Raw genomic sequence first — 14,575 nt, forward strand, 5'->3', positions numbered from 1 at the left:
GGATTCTATCAAGCGGAGGTGTGGAAAAATATTTGGTCCTCTGTTCAATGAGGAAATTACACTGTAGGGGTATTAATATCATTTGGGGGAACAGGTTATTTTGGCAAACCAATAAAAAATGCGCTTTGTCTTTCAGGTTGGTAATACAGAGCCATTCCCCTGATGCCAAGAGCAGGAATTACAGTGAAGAGGAGCTGTTAGTATTAGTGACCCTGTGATTCAGCTCAGGAGTCCCATCCAGAACCCAGCAAACACTTTCTCACTCCGTAAACCACTGGCATGTTTGGCAAAGTGTCAGCTGTCCCATCAACCGAGACCAAGAACCAAGCAGGTGAAAAGCACATCCCTGGAAGACTCCTAGAACTGGTAATTCTAGCACAGGTTTGGTATGCTAATTGCTTCGTGGGGGAAACAAACTGCCATTAGCCATAAGGTAAGCATGGATATTGTTATCCGAAAGATAAACAGCAGGACGAGGATTCAGAGCAGCTTTTGTTTTGTCTTTGCAGGTCAGTCATTCCCAGTCAGCCCATCTTGGCCTGTGTTCAGGGGCTGCAAAACCTAAAGTAACAAATTTGATCTGAATTTCCAAATCATTGGGATCACTCTTAGTCTTCACTGAAGGTCTGTTTTGTAACTCACAACTGCCTCATCCTGGTTGCTCAAGATATTAGCATGGCCACAGCACCTTTTCCAGGTGGCTTTGGCTGCCCCTTGTTGTAGAGGGCTTTTTTACCCTGTTCTGGGTCAGCATACGGCAAAAACAAAAGCATCCTGCCCCTGGCATATGCACCAGGAATGACCACTCCACCGTACCCCAGTTTTGTTCTGTCCCAAAAGGAGAGCAGGCTGGGGTAGGGGGAATGGTGATGGGGTACGTGTGCACAAACCTGTGCACGCAGATATGTGCATGCACACATGTGTGTATGTGCACGTGTGGTGAGAGGCAGGGTCTTTAAGCGGCAGCCCTGGAGGAAACACATTTCTGAAGGAGCCGAAGCATCCATTTCTCCTGTTCAGTAGCCACAAAATGTCCCAGGCACTGTACCAGGCCTGTCTTACCAAGTGTTTCTCAGGTTGGCAGGATTTCTCCAGGGAAAATGGTCCAGCTATTGTTTCGGCATCTTTCATTGTTTATAAGCAAATTGTTTATTAGGACTGTATTAATGCTAGTGTTACCTATAATAAAAAGCAGGAAACATATAAGACACAGGTCTACATCTCAATTCAGTCTCTCTAGACAGTGCCCCTTCCAAAATGGTTTGCTGGGATTGCTTCATTTGTACAGAGCTGACGACTTGATTCTGCGTTTATTTTGTGCCCAACAGATTTTGTCTGGCATACGCAGGTGTCACAAGTTCAAACTAACACACTACACATGACTGAAGTCAGGCACATGACTGGTCAAGGCATGCATGAAAGCATTTTTGCACAGAGACACAGCTCACCATGTCACGGCTTTTACGGGTGTCCTCTCCCCTCATCACCTGAACCATCTGTTGGGCCACATGCAGTACACAGCTGCCAGGGAAGGGCATGCCATGGAGGGCTGAAACATGGGATTAACGTACCTCCTTTTGCTCTCTGCCCCCATGGGTGGTTGGAGATAAAACTAAATAGGAGTCTCATTAGCACATAGCTTTGAAAAACCCTTGAAGTTTGGCTCTGACTACACCCCTTAGATGGCTGTACTCTACAGCAGGGTAATGTCCCCTGTACTCGGCACTGGTGAGGCCGCACCTCGAGTCCTGTGTTCAGTTTTGGGCCACCCACCACAAGAAAGACATTGAGGTGCTGGAGCGTGTCCAGAGAAGGGCAACGAAGCTGGTGAAGGGTCTGGAGCACAAGTCTGATGAGGAGCAGCTGAGGGAACTGGGGTTGTTCAGCCTGGAGAAAAGGAGGCTGAGGGGAGACCTTATCGCTCTCTGCAACTCCCTGACAGGAGGTTGTAGCCGGATGGGTGTTGGTCTCTTCTCCCAAGTAACAAGCGATAGGACAAGAGGAAATGGCCTCAAGTTGTGCCAGGGGAGGTTTAGATTGGATATTAGGAAGAATTTCTTCACCAGAGGGGTTGTCAATCATTGGAACAGGCTGCCCAGGGAAGCGGTTGAGTCACCATCCCTGGAGGTATTTAAAAGACGTGTAGATGTGGTGCTTGGGGACACGGTTTAGTGGTGGACTTGGCAGTGCCAGGTTAATGGTTGGACTTGATGGTCTCAAAGGTCTTTTCCAACCTAAATGATTCTATGATTCTATGTCATTTGCAAGACCAGGGCAAGCAGAGGCATACAGCAAATATGGAGCGTATCAGTAGTAAATTTGAAATTCACCAAATGGCAAAAATCCTGTTACAATAGTTTGTCTCCCTCATGGCCAAGACATTTGATCTATTAAATCACAGAAATCACAAACCCTGCAGTTCCAGTGCACTGGGAGGATTGTATTAAACTCAGTCAGCAATTATCGGTAATACAGGATAAAAATCTTTACTCTGAAAGTAAGCTTTCAAAGGTCATAATGTAATCGCTGTCACTGATGGTCTCTGCAGTGGCTTTTAGTCTGATTGCAAAGCAACAGACAAGAAATGCAGATGCATAAGTTGAATACAAACCCTAAACTGCTATTTCTGTCTCAGTGTTATTGGCAAAATTATAGACACAGCACACATCAGCTTTCTCCACGCTTGCTAGCCTTAATAAATTTACCTTTATTCTTCACCAAATTTCCTCTTTATTGTTGTTCTGTGAATGCTCATTATGAGCAAGCACAGAAATGCCAAATGAGACAGGGAAATTGGGAAGCGTGCCAAGGAGTCAGTGGGAGATTCAGACAAGTTTTCCGGGCCCTTTGCATTACTCACAGAAAATGTAATACATAAGTTAAAGCTGCACTGCCAGATTAGATCTGGAGCTGGACATGGTAGCACCTTCCACTGCAATGAGATGTGGAATGGAGACGTTTGGAGCCTGACCTGGGTGTTGGGGGTTTGCACCCTGACAGGTCTTACGAGCTGCCAGCTTGCACCAGTGCTGGCAGCCCCCAGATCCCTCACGCCCACGAGTTCAACAGTGGAGGCATTTCTTGGTGCCGTTTCTTCATCCGGAGGGCACTTTCCACTCAGCCACATCTGCAACTCCCTTCCCAAGGGGGCCCTGAATCTCCTGGGCCGCAGCACATCCCTAAGGCAACTGGCAGAACAGATTTCAGCTGTTCCACGGCTGCTTCCAGAATCCTGCACACATACCACAGCCCGGTTATGCACAGCAGGCAGCAGAGTTAATCTCAATCCATTTTTAAGGTAGTGCAGGTAAACTTCATTAAATTTTCTTGCAGAATAGAATTTAAAAGGTCTTAGAGTGATTTAGTGCTTGGACTACTAGTTTTGAGGTAACATGTTATTGCATGCCAGCTCCTAAATAAGCATCGATGTGTGCTCTCTGCCCTAGCACCACTCTAGCTTGAATGACTTCACATTCGCATGACTTCACATTCGCATATATTAAGAATCATTGACAATTACTGAAGATCCCTCATACATAATAATTTGCAATCTAATAGCTTGCTGCCTTTACTACACCACTTAGTTTCTATCACTTTGAAAATAATTTCTGCTTAATTGAGTTAAGGTCAACTCTTATTGAGAGTGCTGGCAGAGTGACTAAATACAGTTCAGCTTATTTACTCTTAACTCATATTTTAACATTCCTGAGTGTTAATGTACAAGAAGCAGATTTTTCATACAGGAAACAAATAATTAGGAACATACTGAGCAGTACAGCTGTTTAGCTTCACTGTGTGTTGTGATGCTACACCTCTGACTATGCCCAATACTACTGAAACTAAAATGGTCTCCTCTTCCTGGCAAATCGACTTCTTATTGTGAAATCATTCAGTAAGTTACTTCTAATAGTGGCTTTACAAATGTCTCATGTGCTGCTTGAATGGCTTTAATTTGCTTAATAAAAGGATAATTTTTAGTTAATCAAAAGCTTCTCAGTGGATTCTGAATTAACAGTTGGCTTGCTGACAGGTAAAATTAATTAGAATATTTTTTTCTCCTGTTAAAAGAGTAAAATAATCTCTTGCTCAAACACATTTGTGATAGAAGCTATCAGGAGGCATCTCAGGCATTTATTTTCTGAAAAGCCAATGACAACAAACTAAGTAAAAAATAAGTCATGAATACCAGGGTTTGTATACAGCTATCTTTGCTATTAAACTGATTTTAAATAATAAAAGTTTGCAGCCTTAAAGCTGCTCCTTCTTCTCTGTTTCATCTTAGTCCTAAACACCATAGCGACCTACCTGGCCATGGGAAAGGCTGGCAGGTCCTGTTCCTGCTGTCTACCCACAGCATCCTGCCTGCCTCATGCTAACTCACAAGCACTCTCTTCTTCATTAAAAAAGAAGATATTACTGCACAGGACTGCAGTGGGCATCAGCACACTAACTGTAGTACCAGAACCCAAATGCCACAAGTTTCTGAGTAACTGTCATTCCTGCAGCTTCCAAACCAGGCTCAATATCTCTGCGGCACAAGCTGGGGCTTGCAGCAAAAAGCAGCCTCTCAGACAAAACCCCAGCTGGTTAATGTAACCACCAATGCTCTGAGGAAAGATGAGACAATTCCTGTATTGACCCAAATCTAAAGCAAGCCTGAATCTAAGGTGACCTTCAGCTTTAGAAGAGCAGAAGTTGCAGAGCGACAAACTGCGCATCAAAACATCAAACACTCCGTGCTGCCTCTCAGCCTTCTTCCTTCCAGTCCCAGGCACAGCTGAGCCAAAATTTCTCTCTTTCCCCGTGAGCCCTTGCCTGAGCCTCAGACACTCTTCCTGCCACCACAGAGACAGCCCTACGGCCCCTTGGAGGGAGGCACAAGCCACCTCACCACAAGCCCCCCTCTCTCCCACCCTGCTTTTCTGACCTCCTGTTGCCCATCAGCCCTGAGCACCTGCCCCCTAACTCAAGGGCCTTACACAATTACACAAGTAACACTGCTTCAGCCCAGCTGTGAAGTAGCTAATTACTGCTGATGAGTGAAAGACCATTGCTGGAGGGGTTCAGGAATGCACATTCTACCTCCCCAAATAAAATGGTGCTCGTCCTGCAGCTGCGATCACAAGTCTCATCATATTATGGCAGAACATCCCAAGGTGAAGTCCTTTTTGCTTCAGGCATCTGCCCCGAAGTGAGATAGGAAATGGTCAAATGAACTCTAGAAGATTCTTATCCCCAAGTGCAAGTCTGCATATAATTTAAAATACTGCTGGGGTCATTACCGTTCTGAGATGTTTAATCAAGGGGGGGTGGGTGTTGTTTTTTCTCCCCCAAATTAACTTATATTATTAGCTATTATTAGAGCACCTGCCTCAATTCTGGAGAAAGTCATAGCCAGATCCAAACCCCTGGCCAGAGCCTGAAAGGTGCGGAGTAACACTGACTTTATATGGAATTTAATAAGAACTGAAGGTACGTAGTACTTCTTAGAGCTTGGCTTGGATATGTCATACTCCTCCCCTCCAAAGAGCAAGCACTGCAAATACTAAAACTGAAAGTAATCTGTTTCAGAGATATCTGGACCTATCTACTATGGTTTCCTAACAAGGTTTATCTAGCATTGCTATCTATATGTCTACCTGTCATTCCTAATAGCTTGTGAAACCGCTGGCCAATTTCGAGGAGATTTGACAGAGTAGCAGAAGAATCAAGGGTGTTTGGTTTGAACATGATTCATGGAAAGAGGAAGCGAGGCGGAGAAATGACAGCCACCCAGGTTGAACCAGTGTTCACATGGTGGCTCAACCTCAAGACACAAATCTTCAGGGAATCAAAGCATAAGATTGGCTCCACTGCTCACTGAACTGCTTCTCTGCCAGCCTGAAATCCATCAAAAACACCTGCTGGAAGCTTCACTGTTAGTGGAGCAGGAGTCTCAGTGAGCCAAAGGTTTCACAAGCAGCTAACAAATCACGTATACCTCCTAATGTGAAGGTCAGTCAGCTCCTGCATTTCTATTCACACATGAAATTAATAATATTTACCTTAGAACTGAAAGAGAAAAAACAAACTGTGTCACTGCCAGAGTTCATCCTACCAGCAGCAACCTCAGTGAGTGTTAGAGCAATTAATTTAAAAATACTAATTTTCATCTTAAAAACAAACAAAAAAACCCCAAAAAACAAACTAAATGAAGTGGAACATTGAAGTCACTTCAGCATCCTAAAATGCTGTATCCTGAAAGGTGTAGGCACTGCAGAACAGGAGTCAAAAGCAACTCTGATGGCATTTCAGTGTGTGATATAAATGTTCGTGAAAAGAGTTATGACAAGAGTTGGTAACATCTACTGAATCCTCTGTACCTTCACTTCCCACGCCTGTTTTTCACTGGACTTCAAAACACAGTGGAGTTGACCTCCTCTGGTAGGATATCCACGATTGCAAAAGAAAATTGCATTTGTACCAATAGCTTATTACGTATCTTGTTAGGACTTACTATTTTCAACCATTCATAGCCATTTGAATAGCCCCTGTATGTAGTGGTATGGAGGGAGTGTGGAAACATGCCATATGTGCAAGTATAAATGTGTACCTCAAGATTTATTTTAGCTGGGACTAAACTGATAACAACAATAAAGACAGACTATTATGATAAGAAATGGACACTGTTCACTGTTATAAAGATTTGTATTCACACTTCCCTTATTTGTTGTCTTTCTTTATATGATGCCCTTTATAGGTTTTTATTTTGCTCTTTATGATGGCAGAAGTGTATTATTCTTGTGAGAAGCTGATGTTGTTTGTGCTATCTCATTCCTTTTCCCATTGCTTCCTAAAGTAAATGAAAGAACAGTCTGTGTGATAGCAAAATTAATTTCTTTTTTCTGAAATACAGCCCTTTTGTGTGAAATGGCCACCAGCGAAGCATTACCCTCAGTCTAGGGGAACGGTGGCTGCCGTGGCAGCTCTCCCACGTGCCCACGGGGAAGCCTGGGCCCCGGCGCTAGCGGGTGCTGCAGGGCAGCTCGCAAGCCCCCCTGTTCCCGCAAGCCCCCCTGTTCCCACAAGCCTCGCTGGAGGGGCTGTTTAACGAGGTGATTTATCCTGGATCTAAGTTGGGATATATCCTGATATATATGTCTGCCCTGCAGGGCTGCGTGATAGGAAAGGAGGTTGTGACCAGTGCCCTTGCAACGCCTGGGGTACCTCCTTACAGTAAGCCCCTCAAAAACTGCTGGTGTAGTTTACAGCTCTTGGGCTGGTCTCTGTTAGTCCTGGGGGAAGAAGATACCCCCCATGTCCCCCAGACCGGGAAAGCATAGGATGCCTTGCAAGCAAATAGGCAGGCGCAGAGGTCCAAGTGCTTCTGCCAGTTCTGAGTACATGATCCTGACACAGAGCAATATGAGAAAAAAGGATGCAATTCTCCCCATTCTCTTCATTCCCAGTGAAAAAAGAAACAGTAACATTGTTGTGCAGTTAATACAGTCACAGCTGAAAGACCAAGACTATGGCTGACTGCACAGCAGCACATCAACCAACACATGGCCCTCCAAAAGCACGCAGCAAAGTCCTCCCCCCTCCTGCTTTCCTCCCCAGACCCAGAACTTCCTCCCCATAAAATCCTTTTTAATCTACAAAGATCAAAGGAATAAAGAGCAGGTGGAGCCAGCCCAGCTGCATCCATTACCCCAGCTCACACCAGGAGTGAGGGAAGCCTGGTCAGGCAAGAAATTAGGGGTCAGTAAGTATTATGAGATACAGGTTTTCTCTTGACAGTTGCTGTATCAGAAAAACATCCTTTCCACTTAAAAAATCTTATGTTTATATACCCATATTATTGATTGCAAAGGACATCTGAATATCTTTGTGAATTGTTAAGCAGTTCTAAAGATTTTGCTGGAGTCTGGTGAGTGTATGATGATCAAAAGAGACACCCCCAATTAGTATTGAAATTCAGCCAGGACTGCTCATCTTATCAAAGATTAAAACTGAAGGAAAATTTGACTTTGTCACTGCGTTAGTCTAAAATGCTGTCAACATCTTTTTCTTTGTGCCAACCCTTCTCTCGCCCCTCCAAACCCATTCTCCTTGCTGCAGTTTTTGCAGCTGCATATTCTGGTCTTCAACAGCAAAAGAGACAGTATTTAGGTAGAAACAAGTCCTCTCTACTCTCTTATACTGGAGAGGACTTATGACCTTTTAAGAGAAGAAAGAAACATACTTTCCTACAGCCATTTGAAAAATTAAATGTGTACTAGCATACGGGTTAGCCTGGAGTTGTCTTCTCCATCTGCTCTTTCAGGATTGCATCTAGCTTAATTTTTCTTCCTCTTTGAATTGCTCCCAAAAACTTCATAGCCCCCCGCAACACCGCACACGCACAAGGTGTACCCCCACCATGGCTGTCCTCTGCCGAGGTCACCCTCGGAGGGTGTTGGAGGCCGGCTGCTGCATGCACACCCCGGCTCAGTGAGGGACACACAGACATCAGTCTGTCCCCACGTAACGCGGGGACAGCTCTCAACGCCGCGGCTCACCTGCGCTGTGAATCCGCTGCCAACACAGAAAGTGGCTACCAAATTATGCGTAAATTAACTCACGGGCAAAACTGCTCCTCTTCCCCTTCGTCCGTGACTCCGCTGATGTCCCAGGGAATGCAAAGGGTTTGCTTTTTCCCTCCGCCAAAGTCCCTCTCCATGTTGGAGAGGGGAATAAATCAGCAACCCTGTCCTTTGAGGAGCAAGGAGCGCATGAAGCCGCTCTGCGCCTGCTGCCCCTCGGCTGGAAAAGGCTGGTGCAAGCTGGGCTTACTCTGTCAGAGCAACTCGAGGGAAGGAAAATAGCGTAGAGGAGAGAAGGGGGGAGAGTGACGGTGAGCACGTTGAGCCCAATCACCTTTCATCATTTTGCAAGTTGGAAACAAGATACGGTTAAGAGGTCATGTGCCCTGAGTGATTTACAAACGCAACGGCTGCACGGGAAGCCGCATGAGGTTTTCTTTTCAACAGAAGCAGTGGGTTTTATTGATATTTTGTCCAACATCCTGGCTTAGAGATTGCCCATCACACATAAGGGAGAGTGTTAAAGCACTTAAAAATATATTAAAACAGTTCTTAAACCCACATGGTTGGGGGATGGTGTTTCCTCCAACCAGTTAGCAGAAGTGTAGGATTTAGCACTTTCAGAGGCAGACTGAAAACCTCTCCAAGGCATTAAGCGGAGCCTTGGATCCCAAGCCTAACACTCATATTCGATAAGGAAAAATACCCTCTTTTTCTGAACCAGGCCAATTTGCTACAGGGATAAGGCAGATGACACCATGAGCGTGGCTCTGTGTGTATCCACGTTCCCCTCTCAAGTGAAAAATGAGCAAAACAGCAGCAGTCTTCTGCTCGGTATTGAATCAAGACAGGATGATAGCAGGAGAGTCTTACACAACACAGTGAATACAGTGTACACCTTGCCCTGTGTATCGCTGTCTGGAAGGGGCTAACCATAAAATGAAACAAGGAGAGGGTGTTTGCTTACAGGAGAATATTGTGAACTTGCATTCCAAGTGTTTAAAGTCCACCTAAAGGGAATTTTGATTGTAGCATAATCAGAGAGGAAGAGAAAGCTGTCAGGTACTTAGTAAGAAAAGGAAAGAAAGAGAGATACTGAGCACAGGGGAGCAGGATGAGAGTCTCTAGAAGTCTTGCCTCCAATTATGGAATACACAGAATGATTTAAAGGGATATTGTAAATTCAAATTCAGTGTTTTAAATAATTTATAGTTAGAATTTAAGTCCCTTGAACAGTCTATCCCTACACTGGTTTGGCTTCTTTCATCTGCTTAATATATTTCACACCTCTCCTCTAGCACAAACTGAATTTAAAGAGGCTAGAGATTTTCTTTGAGAAAAGAAGTTCAAATTTGGTAGAAAATTCAGGAAACATTTTGCACAAAAAAAGGACTCTCTGTCAGAGGAAGCTCTTTTAAAAGTCTTAAGTGGGCTCAGTACCTCCTGGTGCTGAAGAGCACTCCATGGCTTGAGGGACTCACAGCTCTCAGTTGTGCTCCGGTCCAAAAGGGGAAAATGTGCAGGATCCTTGTGCACCAGCCCCAGCACACCGACAAAACTGCGATGCTGCAACAAGACCTCATGGCTGTAACATTAAAAGTAATCCATGTACACTATGCCTAGTGAGGTATGGCTGCATGGCATCCTAGGTAGAAAAGGCAGAGCAAGAGGGGCACTGCAGATAGGAAGGAGGCAGAGATCCCAGGGGAGGAAGAGCATCCACCTCTTGGCCACAGCCTTGGCGTGTCTGGAGAATCAGAGCCTGAGGATGGGAGTTCATCAGTTCCCTGCTTGCTGTTTCTGCAAGGTGGCCAGAGCTTTCACGTATTTTGTAAGAAAGCTGTGCTGGAAATCATGGTCAGTCTCCTCAAGGGAAACCAGGTGACAGCAGTGCCTTCAAGGGTAAATATCCAAGAGCGAGGGGCTTCCCGCTGCACTCAGACTGTGGCAGAAATTACAGTGCTAGCCCAGCTGGGCATTGCCCACTTCTGCCTGTCCGCTTCCTCCTGGCTGTCTCTTGGTGTAAGTAAAAACTGTAAGCCTGGAAATGGGACTTTCTATTTTGGTTTGACCACCATTTGGTACCGTGAGTCCATGACACATAGCCAAGGCTCCAAGGTACAACTGCAGCATGAACATCAGTGAAGAGAGTGAGCAGGGTCTGGACTGAGGCACTGCTGCCCTGCACCAGAGGTGTTACAGAGGCGTGGGGACAATAGGGTGCCGTATGACACAGCTACAAATTACCTTGGAAGTATTTCTTATTCCAAGCCCAAAGTACAGAGTTGAACTCATAATATAAAGTTACCTTTTCCTTCTGTCTAGTCCCTCTTTCCTAAGGTACCTTAAGAAGGTTCCTAAGGTACTTCTGGCACTGCTGAAGATCTTGGACAGCATCATTTTAATCTGACAGCATTTCTGTTTCCCTCTCTAGTTGGACTGTGCTTGGTGTTCTCTCTTCCTCCCACATCTAAAATAAGGAGACTGCAGACGTTTCAACAATTCTTGTATTGAAATTCCAAATGGCTGTAAGTGCATTACAGAAAACACTTTAAGGGACTGTGGCTCCTCAATTATTTACGGCAATATTATACATCCAAATTTGCCTTTACATAAATAGTATCAAACAGGAGCAGAAAGAAAATATAACATTCAAGCCTATTTTTGAGATACCTAACATGCCACAGAGCTCCACACCCGCCCTCCAAGGTCTGTTCATTCCACTTGCTGCTGCAGCAGAGGGTGTGTTGGTAATCCTGCCAGGGCTGCGAGAAAACCCTCCCTGGAGCAGATCGTACAGTCTGCAAGGTCCTTTGCAATTATTACTGAAAATATCAGCTCCTCTGTTTGTTTCACTTAATGAAAGCTCTGGATGCATTTTACTTCCTGCTTAATTTCTGGTCCGAAAATCCTGGCATGGCTGGCACTGATGCAAATGTATTCTGTCCCACTAGGGCACAGATGAATTTGTAGGTGGTCAGTGGGTGACCAGACGGCTTCTCTGAGCCCTGAGAGTGCAGGCCCCCATTCCCAGTTAAGATACTCTTCCAGACTTGTTACTGCTGCTTCATTTTCCATGTATCCAAAATAGCTGTCAGTGAAGATTTAGGAGCACTTCATTGCACAAAATGCACACTGCATTAGTATTTTGAGTCTTTAGCAGAAGACTGGTGAATTCCAGAGTCTGGATAATATATTTGCTCTTGCCTTCATGTATTACAAAGTTAGGAAACCCAAGAAGACACTCAAGCCTCCTTGAATGTTACTGGGACAGTCATCACTCATTCCTAGGGGCTCTGTGGCTTTGAGCACCTTCCTGCAGGTAAGACTGCAACAGTGAGGAAGCAAACACTGAAATGTTCTCTCTCCTTTGAGACTTATTTTCTAAAAGTAAATGTCAGTCCGGAAGTATAATAATGCCTCTATCCCAGAAAGCCAGTTTACGCTGACACTTACAGGAAATACCTTACCTCTACAGGTCCCCTCCTGGGGTGGTTCTGCCCACTTCAGGCACAGCCACAGTCCCCCACTAACTCTAACAGCATCAGAGCTGGCTTTGTTCCTCTCACTATCATAGAATCATAGAATGGTTTGAGTTGGAATGGACCTTAAAGATCATCTAGTTCCAACCCCCCTGCCGTAGGCAGGGACACCCTCCACTAGACCACGTTGCCCAAAGCCTCATCCAACCTGGCCTTGAACACTTACAGGGATGGCGCATCCACAGCTTCTCTGGGCAACCTGTTCCAGTGCCTCACCACCCTCACAGGGAAGCATTTTTTCCTTACATCTAGTCTAAATCTACGCTCTTTTAGTTTAAAGCCATTACCCCTTCTCCTCTCACTCCATGCCCTTGTAAAAAGTCCCTCTCCAGATTTCTTGTAGGCCCCTTCAGGTACTGGAAGGCTGCTATAAGGTGTCCCCTGAGCCTCCACTTCTCCAGGCTGAACAACCCCAACTCTCTCAGCCTGTCCTCACAGGAGAGGTGCTCCAGCCCTCCAATCAGCTTCGTGGCCCTCCTCTGGACTCGCTCCAACAGCTCCACGCCTCTCCTGTACTGGGGCCCCCAGAGCTGGACGCAGTACTCCAGGTGGGGTCTCACAAGAGCGGAGTAGAGGGGCAGGATCACCTCCCTCGACCTGCTGGTCACACCTCTTTTGATGCAGCCCAGGACATGGTTGGCTTTCTGGGCTGCAAGCGCACACTGCCGGCTCATGTTGAGCTTCTCATCAATCAATACCCCCAAGTCCTTCTCCTCAGGGCTGCTCTCAATCCATTCCTTGCCCAGCCTATAGTTGTGCTTGGGATTGCGCTGACTCACGTGCAGGACCTTGCACTTGGCCTTGTTGAACTTCATGCAGTTCACACGGGCCCACCTCTCCAGCCTGTCAAGGTCCCTCTGGATGGCATCCCTTCCTTCCAGCGTGTCGACTACACCACACAGCTTGGTGTCATTGGCAAACTTGCTGAGGGTGCACTTGATTCCACTGTCCATGTCGCCGACAAAGATGTTAAACAGTGCCGGTCCCAGTACCAACCCCTGAGGAACGTCTCTTGTCACTTGGACATCAAGCCGTTGACTGCAACTCTGAGTGCGACCCTCCGGCCAATTCCTTATCCACCAGGTGGTCCATCCATCGAATCCATGTCTCTCCAATTTAGAGACAAGGATGTCGTGCAGAACAGTATCAAATGCCTTGCACAAATCCAGGTAGATGACGTTAGTGGCTCTTTTCACCACTCTTTTCACAGCTCTCCACCAATGCTGTAACCCCAACATAGAAGGCCACCAAGTTTGTCAGGCACGATTTGCCCCTAGTGAAGCCGTGTTGGCTGTCACCAATCACCTCCTTATTTTCCATGTGCCTGAGCATAGTCTCCAGAAGGATCTGCTGCATGATCTTGCCAGGCACGGAGGTGAGACTGACCGGCCTGTAGTTCCCTGGGTCTTCTTTTTTCCCTTTTTAAAAATGGGGGTTATGTTCCCCCTTTTCCACTCAGTGGAAACTTCACCGGACTGCCACAAATTCTCACATATGATGGAGAGTGGCTTAGCAACTTCATCTGACAGTTCCCTCAGGACCTGCAAATTCATCACATCAGGTCCCATGGACTTGTGCACCCTCAGGTTCCTTAGATGGTCTCAAACCTGATCTTCTCCTACAGTGGGCTGGTTTTCACTCTCCCAGTCCCTGTCTTTGCCTTCTACGACTTGGACAGTGTGGCCAGAGCACTTGTCAATGAAGACTAAGGCAAAAAAGTCATTGAGTACCTCAGCCTTCTCCATGTCCTGGGTAAGCATGTCTCCCATTTCCTTCCAGAGAGGGCCCACATTTTCCCTTGTCTTCCTTTTATCATTGACATACTTATAGAAGCTTCTCTTGTTGCCCTTGATGTCCCTGCTGAGATTTAATTCTATCAGGGCTTTGGCTTTCCTAACCTGATCCCTGGCTGCTTGGACAGTTTCTCTGTATTCCTCCCAGGCTACCTGCCCAGAAATCACCACTCAGAAATGCATGTGATCTCTTTCAGATGGTTTAGGGGAAAATATTCTGAAGTGAAAGGAAGAAAATTTACCTTATTTCATCTTAGACATCTGAAAATACCCCCTTGCTTAGGTATATGACTGTGTTGCAGTAATTTTCATAATTTGGTCATGACAATTAAGGAAAGTTAAACACAGCTCAGGGAGATGCATTCATATTCTTAATTTGACTTCCAAGAGTGATTCCATGGAAACTCATGGGACTGCTCATATAAACAGAGTTACAAAGATATGCAAGCTTTTGTGGCAATGGATTGGTCTACATCCCAGTGAATTTTATAGACCTGCATCTTTGCTGATCAGTGCTCTTTCTTTGGAAATTTCTTTTGCAGCTGGGTTTGCAAGCAGGAGCATGGTATACAACAGTCACACAGGCAGGCTATGTGTGTTGATGATTCACATGCTGCACAGCCACTCATCAAAGAATTGTATGCAAACCTCATTATCTTAAACTCAGTTGACAGTT

At 45.6% G+C, this 14,575-nt stretch overlaps 1 protein-coding gene across 1 annotated transcript in view; it reads right to left on the bottom strand.

Moving 5' to 3' along the window:
• Window positions 1–8,804, bottom strand: part of FRMPD4 (FERM and PDZ domain containing 4) — a 420,939-nt gene extending 412,135 nt beyond the window's left edge. The window contains exon 1 of the mRNA XM_075776383.1: window positions 8,604–8,804. Coding sequence (XP_075632498.1) covers window positions 8,604–8,701 — 98 coding nt within the window. The 5' untranslated portion in view covers window positions 8,702–8,804. The remainder of the gene's footprint in view (window positions 1–8,603) is intronic.
• Window positions 8,805–14,575: the final 5,771 nt, after the last annotated feature.

Source organism: Balearica regulorum, chromosome 1 (assembly GCF_011004875.1).
Source record: "Balearica regulorum gibbericeps isolate bBalReg1 chromosome 1, bBalReg1.pri, whole genome shotgun sequence".
In the NCBI taxonomy this organism is placed as follows: domain Eukaryota; kingdom Metazoa; phylum Chordata; class Aves; order Gruiformes; family Gruidae; genus Balearica; species Balearica regulorum.